The 25,994-nt window shown below is 40.6% G+C and overlaps 1 protein-coding gene across 1 annotated transcript in view; it reads right to left on the reverse strand.

Moving 5' to 3' along the window:
- The window catches only part of SHC4 (SHC adaptor protein 4), a 106,009-nt gene that overhangs the window by 50,731 nt on the left and 29,284 nt on the right, over positions 1–25,994 (reverse strand). Inside the window, exons 3-4 of the mRNA XM_045823414.1 lie at positions 6,972–7,035; positions 3,220–3,339 (exon numbers count right to left, since the gene is read on the reverse strand). Of these exons, the coding sequence (XP_045679370.1) occupies positions 3,220–3,339; positions 6,972–7,035 (184 nt within the window). The remainder of the gene's footprint in view (positions 1–3,219; positions 3,340–6,971; positions 7,036–25,994) is intronic.

Raw genomic sequence — 25,994 nt, forward strand, 5'->3', positions numbered from 1 at the left:
GCTTCTTTAGCTGTGCAGAAGCTTTTTAATTTGATGTAGTCCCATTCATTTATTTTTTTCCTTTTATTTCCCTTGCCCTAGGAGATATATTGGCAGAAATACTGCTACACAAGATATCTGAAATTTCACTGCCTATGTTTTTCTCTAGGATTTTTATGACATATTTAAATCTTTCATCCGTTTTGATAATTTTAATTTCTTAATTAAAAACCAACACTTAAGAAAGCAGTAAAACTCACAAGTTCCCATCTTTCCCCATCTTCTCCCCTGCCCCCAAAAGTGGAAGATCTGGCAGTGCTTGACCTATACTGACATGGGAAAAAGCATCTGATTCACTTTTACGTAGGGAAGGTCTGTTTGCCATGTTCCCCAACATTGTCTTGGTGGTATGGAGTCCAAGTGACACTCAGCATTTATCACTGCGCCTGCGCCACTGTTTTTTCTTGTACCTGAACACTGCATTACCTGCCTGGCCTCTGTAAATATGTGAGACTAAAGGATGTCTCTATTTTCTGCTTGTTTTACCCTCCTTATCTTCTCAGTTTCAGTAGCTGTTAGAGTTGGTGGTAGAAGATGTAGAAATGAATAAAGAAATAGTAACTGGAAGCTACTGAGACTGACAGTGTTGCTTAAGGCCCTAAAATACTATATTAAAGTATGTCAAGGAATCCTGTTACTTGAATTTTTATAACAAGGAGTATACAATAAGAAAAAAACCCTGTAGCTTTTCCAAAATGTATTTTGCCATCCCCAAATATAGTAAGTTTTTAAAACTGTAAGCATTAAGTGTTTAGTTTTATTTCCTGCCTCTGAGGTTCTATCAGACATTTTCTGGAAGTGAACGGTTACATTTTCAAAGTTTTCAGTGGCTGAAAATAAACATGAACCATCTGACCCATAAATCTAGATGGATACATTGATGATCCATATCATCAGTGTATCTATAAACTCGAACCTGTTTATGTTTTCAGTCCAGAGTATATCTTAGAAGTGAAAGGGCGGGAAGCATTAGTATATCTTTGTGTTTATCTTAGAACTTCAAAAGGTTGCTTTTTTAAAGAAGAATATAATTAATAAATCCTTTGCTCATGCTGCATCATAAAGTCGCCTTCATCCTTCAAACCCTTTGGTTGCCCTTTTGATGGAACATATAAAGCTTCTTGAGTTTAAGTATCTGGAGTGTGGCACATCGTTTTGTACGCCTCCCCACAAGCCATTTCTCCCAGGCCTGCAGAATACTTTCAAATTATTTGAACTATTAGGTATCAGTGAGATCCTAATTTTAGTCCCCATTCCATGCAGTGAGCTGATCACATCCCCATTCCATGCCACCAGTGAAGAAAAGGTGTGATCCACTCCCAGAGGCACCTCATTGTTACAACTATCGGTAGCAGAAGGCACCCAAGCCCACTGCCCCTCCTTCTGTCCTGCCAGAACGATTATGGGTTTGTGGCAATTCTACCTCCAATTGCAGTGACCTGGGGGGAAAAGGTAGTGGAGGAGAAAGAAATTCTGAAAGTAAACTATACCCACCACAACCCTATTATTCCTAAATTCCCGATTCTTCAAGCACACTGTGAAAAAAAGCCACTTTTTGGAATGCTCATTAGATTCTACATGTAAGGCTGTCACCATATTGGCTCCTGCTCTGCCTGCTTCCCTACAATACTCAAATAATTCAAGGGCTCCCATGTTCAATGACATCTCATAACTAAAAGCATTAAGCATGGCTGGAACCATATGCATGGATGAAAACTAAAAATAAATTTTAAATCTATGAATGACTTGAAGGTAAAGCATATGAAATACTGAAGGAATGTTTTACCTTCCACCCCGATATGTTGCATCTTTTAAGTACAGCCCAAATGTTCTGCTGTCAATATACCAATGGTATCCCCTCTCTGGAATAACCAATGAGGACCCAGCTGGACAGAAATCTATTTTGATCTGTTTCATGTTAAGCACTTTCCTCTATGATGATTTATACTACCGTGAAACCAATATATTTTATTCTGCTTTTGAAGTTAGAAAATAAAACAGCCCTCAAAACTGCAAATGAATTTTTTGGCAAAAAATGAAAGTTAAAATGTATATAACTATACTTATATGTTAAAGACAATTCTATAACTTTATATAGTATGTTTCCCTTGTTAAGTACTGAGTATATGAAAAGGTATCAAAGAATGTTGGGGTAAATAATAATAATAATGGGTATCATATGACTGGCACTGTGTTAAGTGATTCACATCCATGATCTTACCTCATCCCCTGAATAACCCTGTGAGACATACAGTTGCTAAATCCATCCCCTCAGAGACTCTATGAATAGGTCCTGTAGCCCTCGTTTCACTGATGAGGAAAATTCAGTGGTAGGGTAGCTTGCTCATTCATAGCAAAGCCAAGATTTCAACCCATGTATGACCTCAAAATCTCTTTAACTGTTTTATCACTGGCAAGTACACATTAAATCTTCCATGAGTCCCTGATTAACAGCACTCTGTACAGTAAAACTTAAATGTTAAAAATCTCAAATCACTACAAATTAGATAAAAACTGGACTAACCCACATAAGTAAGCTGATACAAGGAAGTTAGTTTCAAAAGTAAAAATCAAGTCAAAACATGTCCTATTTTAAGGTACACAGTTAGCCCAATGCCTGTATATTTCAGCAATGCTGTTCTTTGAGAAATAAGGTTAACAGTGAAAACTCAGGCACACCGTAGTATCATAAATCATCAAAGATAAGAAAATTATGTTTTTACAATAACATTTTAGAAAGCTTTCAACCTCAAGGGTTGTAGGAAAATGTTTTCTGCTTAAATTTCATTTAGCTAGAACATTAACCCTAATATCACTCCTCTTCTGTCCTTAATTCTGATAATGAAATTGCTTTTTCTTCAGAGAGGGTTGGTGGAGAGGAATAAATGACTGATTCAAGGACAGAAGTTACCAAATGCTGTTTGCTATATTCTTTGCACCTTGGTTCTTATTACAAAATTAGTTAGGTAAAGGGAAAGTATGCAAGCAGTCAAATGGCCCTGTGATGGGTTAGAAATGCTGTTCTAATTTTTGTTATGTATAAATCCTTCGCAGGTTTTTTCCCCTCTGCCTTAGTAAATTAGGTACAGTCTGTCTGAAACTTTATTTTCTTTATTATGCCCAGGCTCCCCCAGAGAAATAGATAATATGTTAATCTATAAATGACATCCATGATCTTACCTGTTGGTTGTCAAGATTCATCAGTGTGAGGCTGCATGTTGAGATGGTCAGTTTTATATTCATTCCCGAAAACTGAAGATTACTTTTGCCAAGAACTGTTGATAGGAACTTAACTGGAGGCTTTAAAAAGAACAAATGACACTCTTTAAGTTTGAATTTTTGTTACAGAATGAATGTTCTTTTGTTAAAAAAAGTGAAATGAGAGGAAATGATTATTTATTAAAAACATTTTAAAAATTAGAATACTGTAAATTCTTTAGTGAAATCTGAGCCCTCAGAACTTTTCTCATACATTCCTTTCTCCCCAAGTATTGGGACTAGGGATCTGGTTTACATAAAAGGAATTCCTGTGACAATTTGGACTAGCTGAACTCTCAAGTCCTTTTGGACACCACAAGTATTAGAAAAAGAAAAAGTTGCTGCCTAGGTTTCTTGTGATGACCAAGAATATGAAAAACAATATACAAAAACTTGTAGGATGCAGCAGTGCTTACGCAGAGAATTTATAGCTATAAACACATCAAAAAAGAAGAAAGATCCTAAATAAGCAACCTAGCTTTACAACTGAAAGAACTTGAAAAAATAAACCAAACCTAAAGCTAGCAGACGGAAAGAACAAAAATGGAGACTGGAGCACAAATGATAGAAAGATTAGAAAAAAAAAGAGAAAATCAACAAAACCAAAAGTTGGTCCTTCACAAAGGTCAAAATTGACAAAGCTTTAGTTAGATGGACTAATAAAAAGAGAAGATTTACATAACCAAGATCAGAAATGAAAGTGGGGATTTTACTGCTGATTCAACAGAAATAAAAAGAATTAAGAGTATTATAAACAATTGGATGCCAACAAGTTGGATTACCTAGATGAGATGAACATATTCCTAGAAACATTAAACCTACCAAGACTAAATCATGAACACACAGAAAATCTGGATAGACCTATAACTGGTCAAAACAAACAAGTGTTGACAAGGAGATGGGCAAACAGAAATCCTGTGCACTATTGGTATGAATGTAAAATGGTGCAACCACTATAGAAAACGATATGGCAGTTCCTCAAAAAAACTAAAAACAGAATTACTATATGACCTAGCAATTGCACCTCTTGTTATACACCCCAAAAACTGAAAGCAGAGACTTGAACCAATATTTGGATCTCTGTATTCCTAGCAGCATGATTCATATTAGCTAAAATGTAGAAGCAACCCAAGTGTGCATCAATAAATAAATGTATAAACAAAATGCATTATGTACATACAATGGTATATTCAGTCTTAAAAAGAAATTCTGATACATGCTACAACATGGATGAACTCTGAGGACATTATGCTAAGTGAAAAAGATAAATACAGTGTGAGTCCACTTACATGAAGTACTCATAGTCAAAATCACAGAGACAGGAAGTAGAATGGTGGATGAAGTGCAATTCCTATTGCCTGTTTTCTTTATCCCAATAAAGCAGAGTTCCTTTCTCTCTCATTCTCTCCTCCCTCCCCCCCAACACATGCACACGCACGGTGGAATGGAGAAGAGAGGAATGGGAAGTTATTGTTTACTGGGCATAGAGTTGTGGTTTTACAAGATGAAAAGAGGTCTGGAGATGGTGATGTTGATTGTGCAACAACATGAAAGTACTTTATGTCACTAAACTGTACACTTAAAAATGGTTAATAGGTAAACTTTATATTACATATATTTTAGCACAGTTTAGACCCAGGCCTGGGTTTTTATTTTCCTTTGAACATGGTCTTTCCTCTCTCTGAGACTCCATTCTTGTTCCTGTAGGTACGGTGCTGAACCAGATGGGCAGTTCGGTGCAAAAGAAAGTATAAAAAATAAAAAGTGATTGGAAGAGTCTGTGGCATGTATTATTCAATAAATGATAGCTTATAAAAATTAAAAATTTTTTTTATTCTTTAAAGGTGTACTTTTTGGAACAGTAACAGCTTGGTTTGTTTTGTCTTATGTTTTGGCGTGTAGGCTCCCTACTCCTGAAGTGAGAAAGTCTTAAATGAATGAGCTTGTTTCTTGGGATCATCCAGTTGACGCGTCCTGTTCATAGAGGTTCTGAGAAGAAGGAGGATGCTGAAGGCTACTTGGTGGCCATGGGTTCCATCAAAGAAACTAGCAATAGGCAGTTCTAATTCAAAGGACATCTGTCAGAGTTTTCCATACCATGTGGCTCATCTGAGTCATTCTGAGTTACTCTAGGTTCAGCTCTATGCAAAATGATGAGGAATGATGATGAACGAGGCAGGGTGGCATGGAGATAGAGCACAAAGATGGGAATCTGAAGACCTGGCTCTACCGCACGCTCTGATCTTCATCATCCTGTGGCACAAGGCAAATCCCTGCTCGGGACCACAGCTTAGAAGCTGCCAAAATGAGACGGTTGGACTGGAAAATACCTAAAAATTCTTCCCTCTTAAACAGTTCACATTTCTATGATTTATATAGTTATCTTAAGAGCCTTTACATCCCTTTTGGACTTTTCAAAGCAACTAAACATTCTAGGTTTAAGAGCTTAATGACAATAATTCTAATTACCATTGCTGTTGAAAGTCTAAAATGTGTCAGACACTGTGTTAGGTACTCTGTAGACATCATTTCATTGAACTCTTACACAACTCTATAAAGTAAGTGCTATTTCCCCCAATTTTACAGATGAGGAAACCAAGGACCCAAAGCGTAAAGTGACGAAGTGACTTATCCAAGTTCACACAGTTAGTTAGTAGTGTTAAAGAGAAAAACCACAGGCCCCAAATGGAGTCACTTGTGCTAAAGCCCATGACACTGAACCTAAAGGTAATGCCTGGCCTCACTGCAGTTTCAGCTTCTCCAGGAATGCAGTCTTAACCTGTCAATCTGGAATTTTCTGGTCAGAACCAATGAGATAATCTCTCATATGGGCCCTCAGCATCCTGAAAAGGAAACTGAGGCAATCTGCCTGATGAGAGCCCCACTTTTCCCTAATGGAAGGTAACCTTGCCTAAAATAGTACTTTCTTTTGGTCTTTTTTGCTAATAACTTTCTCGTCCGGCACAGTTTCTGTCTATAAAATCCTTCTAAATTGCACAGCTTCTTGGAGCATCTCTCTGTTTATCAGATGGGGTGCTGCCCGACTCATGAATCACTCAGTAAGGCCAATTTGATCTTCAAATTTACTTGATTGAGTTTTTGTTCTTTAAAAGGAGGAGGCAGAGGCAGGATTTAAACCCAAGTCTAACTTCAAAACTTGTGCTCTTTTGTCATGAAAAGCTCCTTCTATGTGTGTCTTATCATCTCACCTGTACCAGCACCCAAGTTTCCATTTGAAAATAGGACAAGGAACTGAAAAGTCTAAAATGTGAAAATGCAGAATACATACATTATGTAATACTCAAATTGGAAGGCACCGAACTGGCCATCTGATTCAGCACCGTAGCTACAGGAACAAGAATGGAGTCTCAGAGAGAGGAAAGACCATGTTCAAAGGAAAATAAAGACCCAGGCCTGGACCCCAGATTTTCTGGTTCGAAACCCAAGTGCTTCCTCCGCTGCCACTCTAGGCACCACCATTTAAGACAGTGTCAGGCACATCAGGAAGATTGTAGGGAGGAGCGCAACTTTGAGTTGCATCTCTAAGATTACGCCAACTAATGAAGGCCATCCTGGACCTTACCTCATATGGTGGAATGGACTAACAACTATTTTGATATCATCTTTCCCATAGTTGGGAGAATATAAAATAAGAAACCCACACCAATATTTACCTTTCGCTTTTTTATGGCTCCATGTGCCCCAGGGACAGCTTCACACAGGCGACTTATTGCTTCCCTATGGGACGAAAACCATATAAAGACTTAGCGCACTATCTGTCGTGCAGTAAATGTTCAGTAAATGTTAGCAAGCATTATGAATAAAATGTACACACATATAACGGTGATCCTGAAGTAAACAATTTTCCCCTGCCCTCATAGGAGATAATAATCATGCTTAGTACTTCTGCAGTTCAAACCTAAGAAAACCCAGCAATGCCCTAATACTGAAAAATTGCTTTACAAGAAGCAGTTCCACCATTCACCTTCATCTCTTGTTTTTCCCTTATATTTTCAGGTTTGGTTTTAGTGTTGTTGATTTGTAAACAAAAAGGAAGGGCAGGATTTGACTGGGAATATTTTGCAGTTTACCTTTAGCATCATCCTCTCTGTGGCATTATGAATAAAAAGCTTCACAGTATCTCAGCACCAAAGACAATTAAATAGAAAAGAACCTGACACTAGAGGAAGTTGGAAAGGATAGGGAGAGAGGTGAACTTCTAGGTGGTCTCAAATGGAGCCTTATTGACTAAATTACTACAACAAGCCATTGAGCTTTCATGTAATTTCACAGAAGAAAAGAAAATCAATAACAAATTTCCTCCTTTGCTTATTTTTCTGCCTTACTATATATTGGACTTCCTGAGAGAAAGGCACCACTAAAATAAGCAGTCGTTCCTTAATGGAGGTGGTGAACGAGCTGGCGCCCTCCTCTCCAGAAATGCAGTTAGGACTAAGAGCTTTTGTCTCTGGGACTCAGCATTCATAACCACCCGAGCTTTCACTCGCGTAACACGAACCCTCATCATGTGGCTTTCAATGCATATATTAAACTTTTCACAAAACAAATGGAAATCTCTAAGCTCTTTTCCAGATCCCCTAGAGGTCATTGTTTAAATTAGTAAACTATATTAACACACACACTATGTTTTTATATATATATATATTGTATTTCATCAAAATATTTTCTATGAGATGTTTTAGAAGGGAGGAGCAGTCAGAGGAGAGAGAGAGACAGAGGTAGAGATAGAGGTAGAGAGACAGAGATGAGCAGAATTCCCAAAAATTCTAGGCATCATTCTGATTTCTAATGTATGTTTTAGTTCCAATTCTTTTTTTTTTCTGGATAAATGAAACTCTTCTCAAGGTATTATCTTGTCAGCTTTTTTCAAAAGTACCTGCAACCAAAAGATAGAATAACTTTATGGTTTAGCATATGTTCTTGGGATTTTATATTTATTGTTTCTCTAGAATTCCAAACTTTGTCTCTGCAGTCAAACAGAAAGATAATAGACAGGGTTGGACTGTTTTCTATGGTTGGTTGATGTTTTCAGTCATCTTAATGATTAATCAATAATGGATGAGGCATATATAATTGATCCAAATTGAGCTCTGGTAGTACCAAAGTAACTAGTGCAGGCACCCCACTACGTTTTTGGTGTTTAATAAAGAAGTATTTATAAGAATGGTATTATCGGGCCCTTTACTCCACGAGAGCCTACTGGTCTACTGGAGTGCTTTGGTCTAAAAGGCTCCTTATAAATGGTTTGCAATAAAGGTAGAAACAAAGGTGGACATTGATGCTGCTAAGTATAATAATAGTTATTATTAGAAGTTGTTACTTTTTACTTTTTATATAGTACCCTGTGGTTTTATAGAGTGCTTCCCAGACATTGTTTTTTTTAATTCTCATACCAATAGTCAATATGCTCTAACAAAAAGTAAAGCTGAGAATTTGAATTAAAGCGAGTGCTTTATAGCATGAGTAGCTCTCGAGTGTTTGGAAGGATGGACCTTCCTGGCAGAGTGGAGTTTGGGAATTCTGCACAGAAGGAAGATTCTGTGCAAGGATACCAAAACATAATGATCACAATACGAGGGAAACTACAAGTCCTCTGTGACTTGCTAGAGCATAAAGTGAGGTAGAGCGAGAGTGAATAAGGGCTCACTGGAGTCTGAAAACTTCTTTGGTAAAGGACGAGACAGGATGTATTTTAGAGTTTACTTGTTGCAGCTACTCATCTCTGCCATCATAACTCAAATTCTCTTGATAGACAACTTTGCTCAGAAGAAAAAAGGAAACTTGTGCTTATGAACTTGCTTTTAAAAAATGGTTACAGTGTACACCATGTTCCTAACAGCACTATTCACAATAGCTAAAACATAGAAGCAGCCCAAGTGTCCATGTGTAGATGAATGGATAAGCAAATTGTGGTACCGTACATATAGACAGTGGAATATTACTCAGCCTTAAAAAGGAAGGATATTCTGCAATATGCTACAATGTGGATAAACCTTGAGGACACTATGTTAAGTGAAAAAAGCCTGTCACAAAAGGACAAACTGCACATGATTCCACTTACAGGAGGTATGTGGAGTGGTCGAAATCATAAAGACAGAGAGGAGACTGGTGGTGCTGGGGCCGGGGGGGAGGGGAGAATTGGGAGTTACTGTTGAATGGGTACAGGCTTTCAGTTTTATAAGGTGAAGAGAATGATGGGGTTGGATGATAATGATGGCTGCAAAACAATAAGAATTTATTTAATAGCACTGACTATACACTTACAAATGTGTTAAGATGGTAAATTTTACATTGTGTGTATTTTACCACAATGAACAAAGAAAAAATATCAAAAAGTAGTTATTAATTTGAGACTCTGAAGAGAGTCACAAACTCTCTCTCCAGTAAAAGGCCTGTTCGTACAAACTTTTCGATCAGAGGGCCCAGCCCCCACCCCCCCACCATCACCCCCAGAAAACCATTTGTGGGCCTCTCGGGAATCTACAGATCCCTGGTTAAGAACCACCGCTTTAAAATAACTTCTCAAATTCTGCTTTCTTTGCTGATATCAGTGTTAACACATCTCCTGAAACTCCAGCCGGGAAGACAGATACATGCCTGCATTTTGTTGCCTTTCTTTACAAAGGTCTTTTCTTCCCCTGACACCAGGACCAAGAGGTTGACTGTAATATTTTCAAGAACAAACAGTACTTTCAATGCTTTTATGAAGTTTCAGCTACCCCCTCCGACCTAAAGCACTGACTTTACAAATGCTGAGGAAAAAGAAAACAGAGAACCCCACGCACGGATTTCTCGCAGTACTGGGGGTGCCCCCGCCACCCCCAGCTGCCCAAGCAGCCTGCATTTCTGCATCACCCTTTTTCGGAGCTGACCTACTCTGAAATATTCTCCAGCTAGCAAACCTGCAGCAAACATCTTCCCTTAGAGGAGCAGAACTTTTGGAGTTTAAAGGACTAAAGATTTCCACCCTGGGAGCCTGTGCTGGAGGGAAGGCGGGAGGAACGCCCACGGCACCAACAGTGGCCACTTTGTTTATTGTTTTGCCACAGGAGCGGGAAGGGAAAAAGTGGGCTGATGTAAGAGAATGAGAATGCAATTGAAGATTGGCTTTTAAGCATATAAAACCCGGCCTACGCCATAAGACCAAAAAAAGATATTTTGTCTGTCTTAACAGAGTCCAAACTAATCATGCAAACAAAGCCACCTTTCTTCATCAACCCACGGTCGCTACAGTACTGAAGTTACAATTTTTCTGTGTCTTTAACCCTTAAACAGTTAAGCTCCTGTGGAAGCAATGGTGCCTAAATCCTCCCCCCTCCCCTTTATTTTTAAGTTTGGAAGGCAGTATCACAATCCAAGACAAAGTGGAGCATTTACTGGGGGGTGGGGCTGTGGGACAAATTGTTTCTAGTGAATGTCAAAATGCACTTCTTCAGTAAATAGGAAAGCCAGAAAATGTGTAACACGAAACCAGGCAAATAGCCCACTGGAGTGGTTACAGGCAGCTCTCCCACCTTCCACCACACACATACACACACACACACACACACACACACACACCCGAGTGAAGGAGCAGCTTCAGTTTTGTCCAGGCCAACAGAAATGAGAATAAATTTTAATTATAGTCAGACCCTTTCCAAAACAAGGATCAAAAAGACTTAGGCAGACAAAGCCTAAATTTTCCCAATTTCACCCGTATTTCCCAGGGCACTTTCCTTTCCTTATCATTCCAACGTGAATCCTTAAGGAAATCGGTGACCAATATGGAAGGGACAACTGTCACTTGAAGGCCTCAAACAGCCTTCATATTGATAAATGAGGGGATGTGTAATTCAGACTGCACATCAGTGTGGTATTATGTTGTTCTGATTGTTCTAGGGAAACTAGGACCTTTTTAAAAAATCTCTGCCTTTAGAACATGAAGGCTCAGTGATCCACGTGTTCAATTTCATTCAGCTTGGTGAAACTGAAGTCGCCCCAGAACTTGTGCGAGCCCTCAGACAGGACACTTTAGAACAGGAGCCGGCCTCCATGGCGATAAGCACACAATGAATTCAGTCAATGCCCAGAGAACAGCTGAAAACCGAAAGCTTCAAACTCCCTTTGTGGTGCTATCAAAGGCATCGCCCAGGCACTCTAGGAGGGTAGACTCAGCCCATAAAGTACATCCTCTCACTTTAGAAAGGGGTGCTTCGGTCCCAGGGTGGTCAAATAAAACCCTCCAGTATGGCCCACAGCATCTATTCTCACACTGACTTATCACACTGCTCCATTCAGCCTGAATCATATTTAAAATCTGATTCTAAAGTACATTTGCAATTCTACCCTGCTCCAGCAACCACAAAACACAGGTTGCTCTGTCCACTCCGTCATTCTGCCCTTTGGCTCTGATGCAAATGTTGACGCATCTATTGCACTTTAACGAAGCAAAAAGACCATCCTGTCCCCACCATGGCACCTCCCCTACAAGTCTCCCCTTAGTGAACAGAAGTCATTTTCTCCTATCCTGACAACGATTTCCTGTTGTCACATATTTCAAAATGCAAACACATGTAACTGCAAACTGATGACTTACACACCTTCAAACTATTTAAGCCCTATGAAAATGACGCCAGAGAAATGGGGTTGATTTCATATGAAACACACTGGAATTTGTAAATCCAAAAGACTCTTCTCCTTTACCTTAAGATAAACTGGATTTTTCTAAAACTACTCTGTCTTAGATAAAGCATTCAAAATGCTATGAAAGGACATCTTTTGGAGCTGGAGAATGTACTAATCATTCAGTGTGGTCACTTAAGAATCAAAGCTCATTTTTTGGTTTGCAGGCCGGTGCTCAATCCACTGAGCTACACCAGCCAGGGCTTCTAATTTTTCAAAGCTCATTTTTTGAAAAAACAAAACTGGTCCAAGTTAGTCACTCACTGTATACACCACATTTCACTACAAATAATGTTGATCAACTTACAAAAATTAGGCCTATTGTCAAAAAAGAAAGACTGGAGCTATTTGGATATTTAAAACAGTTTTCCATGGAGGTATAATACTGAGGAAGGCAGAAGTCAGTGGAATGAGTGTACAACTGCCACCAGTGTTTAAAAAAAAAAACTTCTTAAGGGCCTTTTGGCATACACACACACACACGACTTTATTTGAGAATTCCATCATTTTTTAATGTTTGTGTGCACCTCGGGAAGGAATCAGTAACAGGCCTACCCAGCTGCGTCCACTGAGGGAAATAACGGTCCGACAGCTGCGGCCCACACACCTGCTAGGCATTCACTGGTGTAAGCACTTAGGTAAGTGGTGATCAAACTTTAAAGTTCTGAAGAATCAACTAGGATGCTGGTTAAAATGCAGATTCCTGGAATTGATTCTACAGATTCTAATTCTATACATCTGGGTTGGGGCCTAAGAATCTGTAGTTTAACAAGCCTCCCAGGTGACGCTGAAGCTGATCAATTCATGGACCACACAGCTGATGAAAACGTCTACTTGGACTCATTGCCCAGGAGGCCTGGTGCTGTGCTCTACAGCTCCAGCCAGATGGTTGCTTTAGTGGGTGCTAAAGAATTAGGTCACCTGTTTCTAGTGGCTAGGGTAAGGGAGGAAGGCCACACCACCCATATATTGGATGATGTTCCATTTGGGCACAAATCTGTCTTCAACTTAGTCACTCAATATGCTGGGATAAATATTTGATATAATCCACCCTTTCCTCTTCCCTTGGTTCCCTTCGTCCCTGCCATCTCCTCATTGGGAAGATTAACCATCTGGAGGTCTTGAACCTCTTTGCTCACATCACCCCCCAGCACACTCAGGTCGTGATGAGTGACCTGCATTTTCTCTCCCATCTGGCAGCCTGGATGGTGAGAGGCCTAGTCCATCTGCCCCTCAAAATACATTTATGCTCTAGGCAGTGGCTCTGGACCTTGGCTGGACACTGGGGAAACATGGAGGAGATTTAACAAACCCTGAAGACTAGGTCTCATCTCTGCACACACTGACTTAACTGTTACAGGGTGGGGCTTGGGGACTGGGAGTTCTAAAAGCTCCCGCAAGTGTTTCCAACAGAGCTAAGGCTGTGAACCACTCAACAGCAGCACTCGACAAGCCTTTGTTGTAAAGGGCTAGGTAGCAAAAATGTTAGGCTTTGTGCGCCATACAGTCTCCATTGCAGCTATTCAACTCTGCAGTTGTAGTTCCAAAAGCAGCCACAAACAATATATAAATGGGTGTACTTGTGTGCCAATAACACGTATAGATACTGACGTTTGAATTTCATATAATTTCCACATTCACAAAATATTCTCCTTTTGATTTTTTCCCCAACAATTAAAAAACATCAAGAGCCATTCTTGGCTCAAAAGGTGGCAAAACAAAAAATCAGGCAGCAGGCCGGATTTGGCCGGCAGGTTGTGGCTTGCTGGCTCTTCTTCTGGAAAGACGAGAAATGAATGTAAGAGGCTTTGGGGTCAGGTCTGCTGTTCGCTTGTGCATGGCAGGAAACCTGTTAGAATGCAACCTTCCAGTCTTTACAGGTGAAGGTTATTCACACGTCTTTTGGACGTGGTCTTGTTCAGTTTCTTGGTACAGGAAGCTAGACTGTATAAGAGATGAGTCTTGTACTGTGCAAATAGAAGGGTTATGGAACTCCTTTTACAAACTGTAAATTATTATCTTTCTTTCTTTTTCCCTCCTACCAGCATGCAGTGGAAGGAGAGAGGGGGGAGCTAAACTTCTTTTTTTAAAACATCAAATAAGGTTCATTATGTGACACGATGTGCATAATCCAGTACAAAGTGCTTGGGGAAATACAAAATAAACAAAAGTGCAAAATTACAGGAAATGATAAAAGGAAAGAAGTCAGGGGCTTTAATTTATCTGTAACTCCTCTAGAATAATAGAGAGCAGGAAAGCTGGTTAAGTGCCTCTGCCATCGAACAGCCATTGTTAAAAATCTAGCTGTTTCTTATAAACTCTGTGAGCTTGAGCAAGTTTTTGAAGCTCTTTATGTCTCCATTTCTTTAATATATAAAGTAGCAATAATAATAGTGCTTTAAACAAGGCCTCCATAAATGCTAGCCATTATCATTGCTTTATCCTTATAATTTCTGCCTGCTTAAGAACTGGGTCTAGGGGTGGGGGGAGGTAGAAGAAGGTAAGGCGGGGATTAGTGATGATGGAAGGAGACTTCACCTTGGGTGGTGAACACACAATACAACATACAGATGATGTATTATAGAATTGCACACCAGAAACCTCTATAATTTTATCAACCAATGTCACCCCAATACATTCAATAAAAAAGTAGAGAAAATAATAACTTTGTCTAACCTGCTTTTTACAACACCTCATACCCAGCAGAGTATTCTTATGTGTTATAACCGGAATGCTTCAGATACTATGTTGTACAAGAGGCCTGACTCTGTCTGTTGTACAAATGGTAGTGGGTAGTACAAGTTTCAAGAAAGGTAGAAGGCCTATCTGATTTTCTTTAGGTAACCTGTGGCATGCAGCAGGCTTCCTTGGACATACCATGTGTTCAGTACATAAATGTTTAGACAGCTCTATGGCATGAAAATCCATACGATCCTTGTCCTCCTATATAACCCACACTTCACTCAGAAGAGAGGTTCTCATTCCCAGTTGTTGGAGTGTTCAGTGCTAGCAGCTCACAGCTGAGTTCCTGGAAAGTGTCCTCTCTCTGAGGCAGTTACCTTGTCTACAGATATGTCCCCTTCCCAGAGGCAGGAGGCAACCAGTGGCTAGTCAATACGGGGTTCTAAGGCCTGGTCTGTTTGCCCACCAGATCTGCTGAAGCCTTTGTTGAGTCAGCATCACCATTCGACCTGCCCCCTGCCCAGTCTTGCACCCCTCACTCCCGAGGGATTTTGAGAGCCCTCCCAGTAAACTTTTTGCATTTAACTCTCCATCTAAAGTCTGTTTCTAGGTCCAGCCTAACTCTTGCTAATGAGCTGCTGCCTGAATTATGCTACTTCACATTGGCACATACGCTTAATTAAAGGACATCTTTTTTTTTGTAGTTCAACTTCAGCAGGTAAGTTTAATGATCAAAACTTTCTTTTTAAGAATCTGTGTTGTCACAGATGACAGTGTAAAAATCATTTGCAGAGAAATTTCATAAGCGGTTCAAATGATCTGGATCAAAAAGATCCACCTTCTTACTATGCAAACATATGTGAACATACACATTTTCCTAGAGTAGGTGCAGCTCTCACAAGGCACAACTCATGTGTAATTAAAGGAGTCAGAGCTGAGCATTACTCCATCAGGCCTTCCTCAGCTTTGCTAAGGAGAATGCCAACAGGAAACGAAACATCTGCGTGGCAGGTGAAGACACGCACCAATTGTCCTACATTTTTCTTTGGCCACAAAGCTCTCTTTTTATCGAAGGCTCTCTCAGGCTGAGATTAGCCTTTAATAAATTTTGAGTGCCTTCCATCTAGCTCGCTCTTCCCCAAAAAAACTGTATCCTGATTTTTCTGGCTACATATACATATACATATACATATACATATACATATACATATAGCAAAATTAAAACTCGCTGCTCTGGGATTCCCTAGGCTTCACCCTTGTCCTCTCAAAAACAAAATAAAAACCTTGTGCTGTTTGGGATTTTCTGGGGAACCACCTTTCCAAAACTAGGGGTTTCCATATGATTTGTGGTCCAACTGGAAACCTCATTTTGAAACCACAAGGTGGGCTTCCCTTACACCTGGGGCCTCAAAGTGTGGCAACATCTGGGAACTTGTCAGACATACAAATTCTTGAAACAAAAACTGGGAGTGGGGCCCAACATTCCACTTTAACGAGCCCTCCAAGTGACTGATTTTCTTGCAGGCCAAAATTTGAGAACCACCGTCTGACATGATCTCTTTTTTTCCTCAGCAGAGATCAGAAAAGGACACTGACAGTACCCACACCTACAGATTTATGAGCCTCTGTATGAGAAGTCTCCCAGAGGGAACTCACAAACCAGGAATCTGGCTTCTTGAATCAGGCCAATTTCCTGCCTGAGGAATGAGTGTTTCCTTATTCTGTCTCTTCTGGCTTTCAGCATTTCCCTGAATTTTGTCCCTTAGTATTCTCATTCTGATTGAGGCATAATACACGAGGGTCAGATGGATATGATTTCTGGTTCCACCACGTATTAACTTGCTAGGTGACCTTGGTGCGTTCTGCAATGTCTCAGTATCCTCAGGGGCACAATACGTTTAATAGGAACATCTATTTTATAAATGTTAACTTCTGTGATGATGACTATGCTGATGATGGTAGCTATTAATTAATAATAAACTTCTCTATACAGTTTTTGCTAATAACTGCAAATCATGTTTGAGTCCCTGAACTAGAAAGTAGTAGAAGTTTAGCCAGTTCTATGTGAATTGAGAAATCCTACTCTTCATCTGAATCAACTCCTTGGACCCCCAAGGCTCTCTGAACTAAAATGAGCATCTTCAGTGAATTTAATTTTAGTCCTTTGTTCAGTAATATATACAAATGGTACCCATGTGCCAGACAGTCTATCATGGAACCAGGGACCTGACCCAGTTGCCTAAGAGCTCCTTATTCTGGAATTTGGCCTAATTAAGGATACCAGATTCCATGTTTATTGATTGTCTAGTTCTTTTCTCTGACTACCAGCAGTGACCATGGAGCCTTCAAAACCCATGGGTCATGTCAATATCTGGGAGAAGCCCTGAAGCCTCTCTGTTAATAAATATTTATTAATCTGACTATGCCCCAGGGACTGTGGCTCTGACAACTGCCAGACCATGGACTAGGCCCACAGATCAGGGAACCTTCAAGCCCAAAGATGATGCATGATGGAGCCCTCATGATTGCTCCATTGAAACAGAACCACAGGGGACCCAAACCCTTCTCGGCCAAACACAATCTGGGAAACACTCTCTGAGTTTCCTCAAGAGGATCCCATGCAACTGCAGCATGAGCATCTCCAGAACAATGCTTCCAAAGGCCTATTCTTCTTGCACTGTAAAATGAATCTGACCAGAAGGTGAGCACTGGCAAAATCAAAATTAGAAATTCACTTTCTTGCTCCTGGAGAATGTTTTCAGGGTACAATTGAGACTGCTTGATGTGCTACAAATATTCAGTACTAACTCCCAAACAAAGCCAAAATAGACCATGAAAGGGAGAGAGATACTTGAATGCATTCTCATCCGGCTCTACATGTTATAAAGACGGTCTGGGCCGGGGGGGGTAGTGGAGGGAATCACTGGATAAAGCTATTTCATTCTGCAGTCAGATCTAAAAATAATGAGGTTTCCCCAAAATGCATAGGCTTTAACATTCATGCATTTTAAGCACTGAGTTAATTTGCTTCTCCTCAAACACTTGAGGCCATTCACTGCCATCCATACTTGGACAGGGACAGGCAGCTAACTATTCTCACTTGGGTCAGCGAATGTATGTGTGTATATCATCTATTTGAGAATGTGTGTTTGTAGCATATGCATATGTGTGGTAATATCTACACATCTGTGAGTTTTTATATATTCATATGGATAAAATAGCAGGCCCTGATTTTAGCTGCAACATATTTTTAGAAACCATTCCATAAAGTACATCATATTTTCCATGGAAAAGATGCTATAATTGGGAATTTCATTCTTGACCAATGGCTTTTTGGCAAATAAAATATAGAAACTGTAAACAGTCTGTCATGGAACAAAAAATAATAACCATTTTACAAACCTATATAAATAACTCAAATATTAAAACAGTGCCCTACATCCTAAAAAAAGGGTGAGAACAAATACAATGCCTACCCATGTGGTCTCAAAGTGTTCTTCACCACAGAGAACACGGCTCCTTCGAATCATGTTCTAACATTAGTGCACTAGCTATAATAAAATGAGACATTTGATTAACAACTTTACCAACTTTAAATTTTAGTCCCAGTCCCAATGACTGGGGATGATTTAAAGAGTCCCAGTCCCAATGACTGGGGATGACTTAAATAGTCCCAGTCCCAATATCTCCCCACTCCCACTCTCTATCTTTCTCTTGTCCAAAGAAATTGATCTAATGCCTTCATTTCCCTTTGAGGTAGAAATCCATTTTGAACTGCATCTACTACCTCCACTTGACAAGCTTCTTTTTCCTCCTGCTTTTTCCCTCTCCCCCACCTCCTTCTCCCTCAGCCAGTCCCCTTCTTAGGACATGACTTAGGGAATTACCATATTCCCGCAGTGCAATTCTGTCCTGGCCAAAGATGACTGACCCAGGATTAAACCTGATCAACAGTTACCTGATCATTTGATATTTGGAGCTGAGAAAACCAGAGATGGGGAGTCTCTGTGCTCTGGCTGCTGAGGCCTCAGGGAGCCCAGACCCCTGTCCTTCCACAGGATCCCATAAGCCTCCCCAATATCCTTCCAAGAAATCCCCCTTTTGGTGTAAGCTAGTCTTCAAGATTTGCTATGATCTGAATGTTTGAGTCTCCCCAAAACTTGTATGTTGAAATATGAACCCCAAAAGGAATTAGTTGGTGGGTCTTAGGAGCTCATGAATGAGACTAGTGCTCTCATAAAACAGAACTCCTCAGCCCCCTCTGCCACATGAGAACACGACCAGACAAGACGTGTGCAGCTGGGGCAAGGGCAGCTCAATCACAGACATTCTGGCTTCCAGAACTGTGAGAAATAAATTCTGCTGTTTGTAAGCCACCCGGTCTGTGGCATTTTGTTGTAGCAGCACAAACGGAGTAAGACAACAAGGTTCATCCATACTGTAGCAGGTGTCAGGATTTCCTTCCCCCTTTCCCCAGCTTTATTGAGGAATATTTGACAAAACTGAAAAATATTTAAAATGTACAAGGTGATGACTTGATGTACATACACATTATGAAAAAATTCCCACAAGTCAGGTTAATTAACAAACACCATCGCCTTTTTACCGTTTTTTTGTGTGAAAACACTTAAGATTTAGCATCTTAGCAACTTTCAGTTATACAACACAAATTACCAACCACAGTCACCACGCTTCACATGGGCTCCTCAGACCTCCACTACCATGTCACTGAAAGTCATGCCATTCTACCAACGTCTCCCCGTTTCCCCCCACCCTCAGCCCTGGCAACTGCCATGCAACTCTGTTGCTACATGTTAAACTTTATTGTTTTCTTGTCCAGTGTTTTTTTTAGATTCCACATGTAAGTAATACCATGCATTGTCTGGCTTACTTCACTTAGCATAATACCCTACAGTTTCACTCATGTCACAATTGGCATAATTTCCTTTTTTAAGGCTAATATTCCAGTACATGTGTATGTGTGTCCACCACATTTTCTTTTCTTTTTTTTTTTAAGATTTTATTTATTTATTTTTAGAGAAGGGAGGGAGGGAGGGAGGGGAGAGAGAGAGAGAGAGAGAGAGAGAGAGAGAGAAACATCAATGTGCGGTTGCTGGGGGTTATGGTCTGCAACCCAGGAATGTACCCTGGCTGGGAATCGAACGTGGGACACTTTGGTTCCCAGCCCGCGCTCAATCCACTGAGCTGTGCCAGCCAGGGCTCACATTTTCTTTTTTATATATATATTTTTATTTATTTTTAGAAGGGAGGGGAGGCAGAAAGAGAGGGAGAGAAACATCAATGTGTGGTTGCCTCCCCTGTGTCCCACACTGGGAATCTGGCCTGCAATCCAGGCATGCACCCTGACTGGGAATCGAACTGACAACCCCTTGGTTCACAGGCCTACACTCAATCCACTGAGCTACACCAGCCAGGGCCACCACATTTTATTCATCCATTCATTTGCCAATCAGTACTTAGGCTGTTTCCATCTATGATTGTTGTGAATAATGCTTTTATTGTATGAACATAGGTATACAAATATCTAATCAAGTTCTTGTTTTCAATTCTTTTAGGTATATACCCAGAAGCAGAATTTCTGGATAATACAGCAATTCTATTTTTAATTTTTTGAGGAAATCCCATACTGTTTTTCACAGTGGCTATACCATTTTACATTGCTACCAGTAATGCTCAAGAGTTCCCAGCACCTCCACATCCTCTTAAACATTTGTTATTTTCTGTTTCTTTTTTTAAATAGCCATTCTAATGAGTGTGAAATCCTATCTCATTGTGGTTTTGACTTGCATTTCCCTGATGATTAGTGATGTTGAGCATCTTATCATGTACTTATTGCCCATGTGTATGTCGTCTTTAGAGAAATGTCCATACAAGTCCTTTGCTCAATTTTTAATAGGGTTTTTGTTTTTGTTGCTGAGTAGTAATAATTCCTTATATATTCTGCATACTAATTCTTGATCATATATATGGTTTGCAAATATTTTTCACATTCTATGCGTTGCTTTAGGAACTATACTCTTGGCCTTAGACCTGTCCATTCACACAGTAACTGTGCACTACCTGTATGTGAAACGTGTGCGAAGTGACTGAAGAGAAGGGTACTGTTGATGTTCATGCCCTCTCTTTCTTCACCTGACTCTGTCATGCTCTTGAAACTCTTCCCAATTGCTTGGAAATATTTGTTACTACTAGATCTTTGAAGTCTTCTAAAAGGACTTTAATTGGCAATTTCACCTCAGATATGTAAGAAGTGAGAACCCAGTCCTAAACACATGGTGAGGAACTGCGGAGCAGCAGAGCATGAAGCTAGGAGAGGTGGTTATTGTACACACACACACACACACACACACACACACACACACACAAAACCTCCAGCAAGGGCTTCCTGACATCTACTCTCATGTGAAAGGAAGTTCTTCCACTAACACCGGTGTTTGCTTAGGAGTATTTGACTATTACGTTTTGTTGTACGAGGGGAGAGCCCCCAAAACTGGAATTTATTATAAAAAATTGTGTTTTTATTCTTACATATTTAAACTTCAGTCACCTTCAAAGTACTCTCCATTTGAGGCAATATACCTATCAAGATGTTGTTTCCACTGCTCAAAACAGTTTTCCAACTTGTCAATTTTGATGCCTCTTCATGCTTCTGCCATTTTTTGTTTCACTTCTTCCACACTGGCAAAACTTTTCCCTTTGAGGACTTTTTTAATCCAGGGAAACAAAAAACAATGTCACTCAGGGTGAGACCAGGTGAACAGGGAGGGTGGGGCGTGAGGGTCATGCTGTTTTTGGTCAAAAACTGCTGAACACCCAGCACAATGTGGGCAGGTGTGCTTGAATATCACCCATCATGAAATGGGCAAATGCACTGAAAGATTCTTCAAAAAACATTCACTGAAGCTGAACGCAGCCTCTCACAACAGCACCAACTGGTAAACTGATATAGATGGTTTCCTAGAACACTCATGTAGTTGGAGAAGCCTGTATTACAAGGACCTGCCTTCCAGGAGGTAATTCTGTTTTTTTTGGGGGGTCCCCCTTTTTCATTTGTTCTCACTAGCTGATAAAGGTCATAAACCTTGACCCCAGAACACAAGACCTTTACTGGTGTCTTAACATTCTTTCCTGACCAATCAACAGTGAAACTTTTTTTCATCCAACCAGGTATATCCCGTCTCAGCCAGAGTACATGTTTTTCCATCCTTAGCATGAATACTATGAATTAGAACTTTAAAACTCCTCAGCTTTTTTATCCTTACCACTCTTGTCAGTAAAGTTTTCACTGGGGAGCTTTCCCCTGCCTGGCAAGTTAACAGACTCAGTCTTTTATCCCCACTCTGATGGTCTTCATTTTGCAGGCCATGTGGGCAGCAATCCTACTCCCATCTCCGTGGCCTCCTCACAAGTCAACACACACACCAGACCCCATACAGTTCCTCCAAGTTTAAGGTACACTTACCTATGTGTAGCTGCGACTAATCCCATTACTACAATTCTCAGGTTTAGATAAATACCAGCCTGTACTCAAATGATTTATTAATGTAGCTAACTTACACGAACATATTTGACCTCTATAGAATACTTTCTAATGTTCACATATCTTAGAAACCACAGGCACAGGTCTTTGGGTAAACATTTAGCTGCATCCTGGACCTGCTTTGCATCTATCTAATGGTTGTTCATACACACACAGAAGTAATACGCATTTGTCTCTGAAGTACTGCCTTTAATGTCCTGTTGAAGCCAAAGAATCACAACTTCAAGCTCATAAACTAAATTTGCAGAATCACTGCTCAGGAGCAATAACATTTCAAACAGGAAATTAGTCCAATTACAATATCCTCTGAATTATGGTCTCTGAGTCCTTGCTGTTTTACCTAGTACAAAATCGCCTAAACAGCTTGCGGCATCTACAGCAGCAGTACAAAAAAACGCTAGCCAGGATTTTTGTCCCCCATGGAATGGATGCAATAAATGGTCCATGCAGTCCCTGAAGATCAGCTAGAGAAAATGAATCTTACGCCAGGACTCCGAAAATGAGCATTCACTACCCATTCTCTAACTGCTCTCCATTTTTCTTCAGAGATGTCTGGGGACAATCGCAGGAGGTGAGTCCCGTGCCAGCTGCATCTTCCCAGCTATCCTGCAGCATGGTGTGGACATGGTGAGGCACCCTGTGGTGGATGCCTCACACTTTGCCTGATTTTTTTTTACCTAATAAGAGTTACAGATATAAGGCAAAAAATGCAGGAGGATGATAGAGTAGTAAGCTGGTGACCTGGAGGCCCCTCCCACCAGCAGTGTGCTTTACCCCTTGTGGCATACAGAGTGGGGCGAAAGGAGGTTCAGTTGTGAGTACGCAGAACACAGAGTTTATTTTTGTATTATTTTATTGTTTAGTATTATTTATTAGCCATTGTATTATTTTCCCTACAAGCAACCAGAAACCAATTTTTGCCCCATCCTGTGTAATGCCCTGTGGTGATGAACTAAACGTCCCCATTGACAGTTTGCTATGAAGTTATGTTCTTCAAGGTTGGAAGCCAAGCCTATCCTACCAGCTCCACCTACAGTGTTTGCCTTTGATGGGTTTATTCCTCCTTCAGTACCTGAGGCAGGTCCCCACATAAACACAAAGAAGGAGGCATCCTTAGGGGGAGGGAGACTTCTTCCTTGCATGACATGGATGCTTACTCAAGGGAGGGTAGTCAGGCTTTAGGTTTTAGACACCTGATGTCTTGCACATGTGCATGTTTCAGATCAAATGAGGGGGTTTCTTTTTGTTTTCTTTAGCTTTGTTTTTAAACTCACGATGAGATTTTTATAGGAGAGTACAAATGACTGTATCATCCTTAGCATGATTTTCATCTTCCCCCTTTCCTCATTTCCTTTCAGTATTGTTTTCCAGTCATTTTGAAGACAACTGCGGCTGTGAACCTTTGCTTTCCTAATGTTTCTTGCTTCTCTTTACTATCAAGAAAAACCTCCTGCTTTGCCCTTTTGCATGAATACTCAGTTACTAAAAATTGAGATCTGGTCCTAAGTCAGTCAAGAAGATAAACGCCTGGGAGAGAATCGAGGGCAGAATGACAGTAACGGCCACTCCAGGGCTGTCCCAGGACTAAATCTGGACTGAGGTACGAAAGTGCAGTGGGAGCTTTGACAGTGAGTGGCCTCTTGTCTTTTTTATTTCCTGTGCTGCTCTGTTGGAGTGCTTTCTGTGTCCTAGATGCTGCGGATCCAGCCCTCAAACCAGTGGCAGACAGGTCCCTTGTGAAGACAATAACTGTACTCTACCCTTCTGCTCTGCTTCCCACGCTGAGTCACCTTGGCGGGTCTTAGTCATAGCTCCTCCCCTCTTATCGAGAACTTCACGCTGTGTCTCCCTGTTATCTGGAAAAATGTGTGAACTAGGATAGGGATGGTAAGACCATTTACCAGTGTGTGACACTGGCCTGAATAAGTTGTTTGAATGTTAGAGTGGCAATTCATTACACAGTTTTATCAGCATCGACGCCTGACCGACCTTATGTTGAACAGTAAATGTCAGGAGATACCTGTGGTCACATGGAACAAAGTTCCTTCTCTCAGAACTCTAGTCCCCTGAAATGTTTTTTTCTTGCACTAAGTAAAATTATGAGCAAAATGAAACCTAGTCAATATGTGAAAATTAAACTTGAAATCACTTGAAATTTGATTCAACAGTAATGTTTTAATGGTAACATTTAAGATAACTGGTAATCAAGCAACTTGAGTAGTGGGTAAATGTCAAAATACATAAAAGTTGAGAGAGGAAAGGAAAACGAGATAAAGAAGGAAACATTAAAAGACAGAAGAAGAATAAATACTTGGGAAGCAGGGTAGAAATGAGAAGTTTGGGGGAAATTGAACCATTTTCTTACACTGATCACATTGTTCTCACACATATGGCAACACACACACGGCTTTGAGGCACATCCGTCACTGACCGCACCAGTCTAGTATCGAGAGGCGAGGGGGGCCTAAAGAAAAGATCCTGATCCCCCAAAATGTTCCCACCCGGGTAACATATAGGAAGGCTAATTGTTGTGCACTAACACCTAAGCTTATACCCACTTGTAGAAGGTCCTACAAGACCTAGAGTCTCCAAGACTTTCAAAGATCACTCCCAATGTCAGCAGTATGTGTGTGAGCTCCTGTGGGAAAAAAGTATAAAACTTTCTTTTGTACGTTGAATTTTCTGTGAAATACCAGCATGGAATTTATTACTTAAAGAAACTCAGAGGTGAATTCTGCATGATCACTGTTCTGCTCAGTAAGTTTCCATTTTTGTTAATTCCTTAAAGTGGGTCATACTTATTTTATATCTTCTTTGTCTTCTCTCTTTCCTTGGTGGTTTTTCTCCTTCCCCCATCTGGGTCAGGGAATCTTAGGTCTGCTACTGAGTCCAAGTAGCTACCAGATACAGTACCTCAGACTCAGCCTGCTCCAGAGAAGGGGGTCAGGAGCTGAGAGTGGATCACCTAGAACATACTATTCTGAAGCAGGGAGACTGACGTTTAGCCCTGATATGTGGAAATCAGCTTCACTGCTTTCTAGCCCTGCCAGAGACAAGGCCCCTGGGCTAATGGGGCTGGAGTCTGCTGACTTTAGGTCAAGCCACTTGCACCACAGGGCATCTTGACCTATGAATCTCCCATCTAGACAGCCTCTCCCTCCTCTGACTTGGAGCCAAACTGGACATTTTTTTGTATCCATTCCTGGGAGAAAATGTGCGTTCTTCACACTTTTACCAAACCGCCTGCCCAGGTTTGAGGCCACGTCAGTGCTGATGCTATGGACCAATGGGGCATGTGGCTGTCTCTCCTCTGCCTGCCCTCTGTTCTCCAAACACTGCTGTGGCTGGATCCGTCACTGTATTCAGGGATTAGGTCAAACGGCTTCTCCTCAGAGAGGCCTTCCCCACCACCAAATTAAAAAAAGAGACCACCAACCTCAGGCTTCTACAAACCTGACCAGAGCACAGTCAGCAGAGCCCAAATCACGTATAGACACATCTACAAAGAACAATATCCAGAAACAACGCCAGACGCCTTCCCTCGGGTGTGAACCTACTTCACACACTGAAAATTCATGGCATAGAAAGCGCCTTTCACCATTTACTAAACCATATGAAAATGCAGACTTAAAAGTTTATAACGATAAAAAAAATGGATCCTAACAAAAATAAGTGCATGGCTGGGAGCGGGGAGAATCCTCTAGTACAGTTCTTCTGTAGAACAACCTAGCGGTATACATCAACAGGCTTCAAAATATTCATATTGTTTGGC

The sequence above is a fragment of the Phyllostomus hastatus genome, unplaced genomic scaffold (assembly GCF_019186645.2).
Source record: "Phyllostomus hastatus isolate PE091 unplaced genomic scaffold, TTU_PhHast_1.1 phas_scaffold_501, whole genome shotgun sequence".
Lineage (NCBI taxonomy): Eukaryota > Metazoa > Chordata > Mammalia > Chiroptera > Phyllostomidae > Phyllostomus > Phyllostomus hastatus.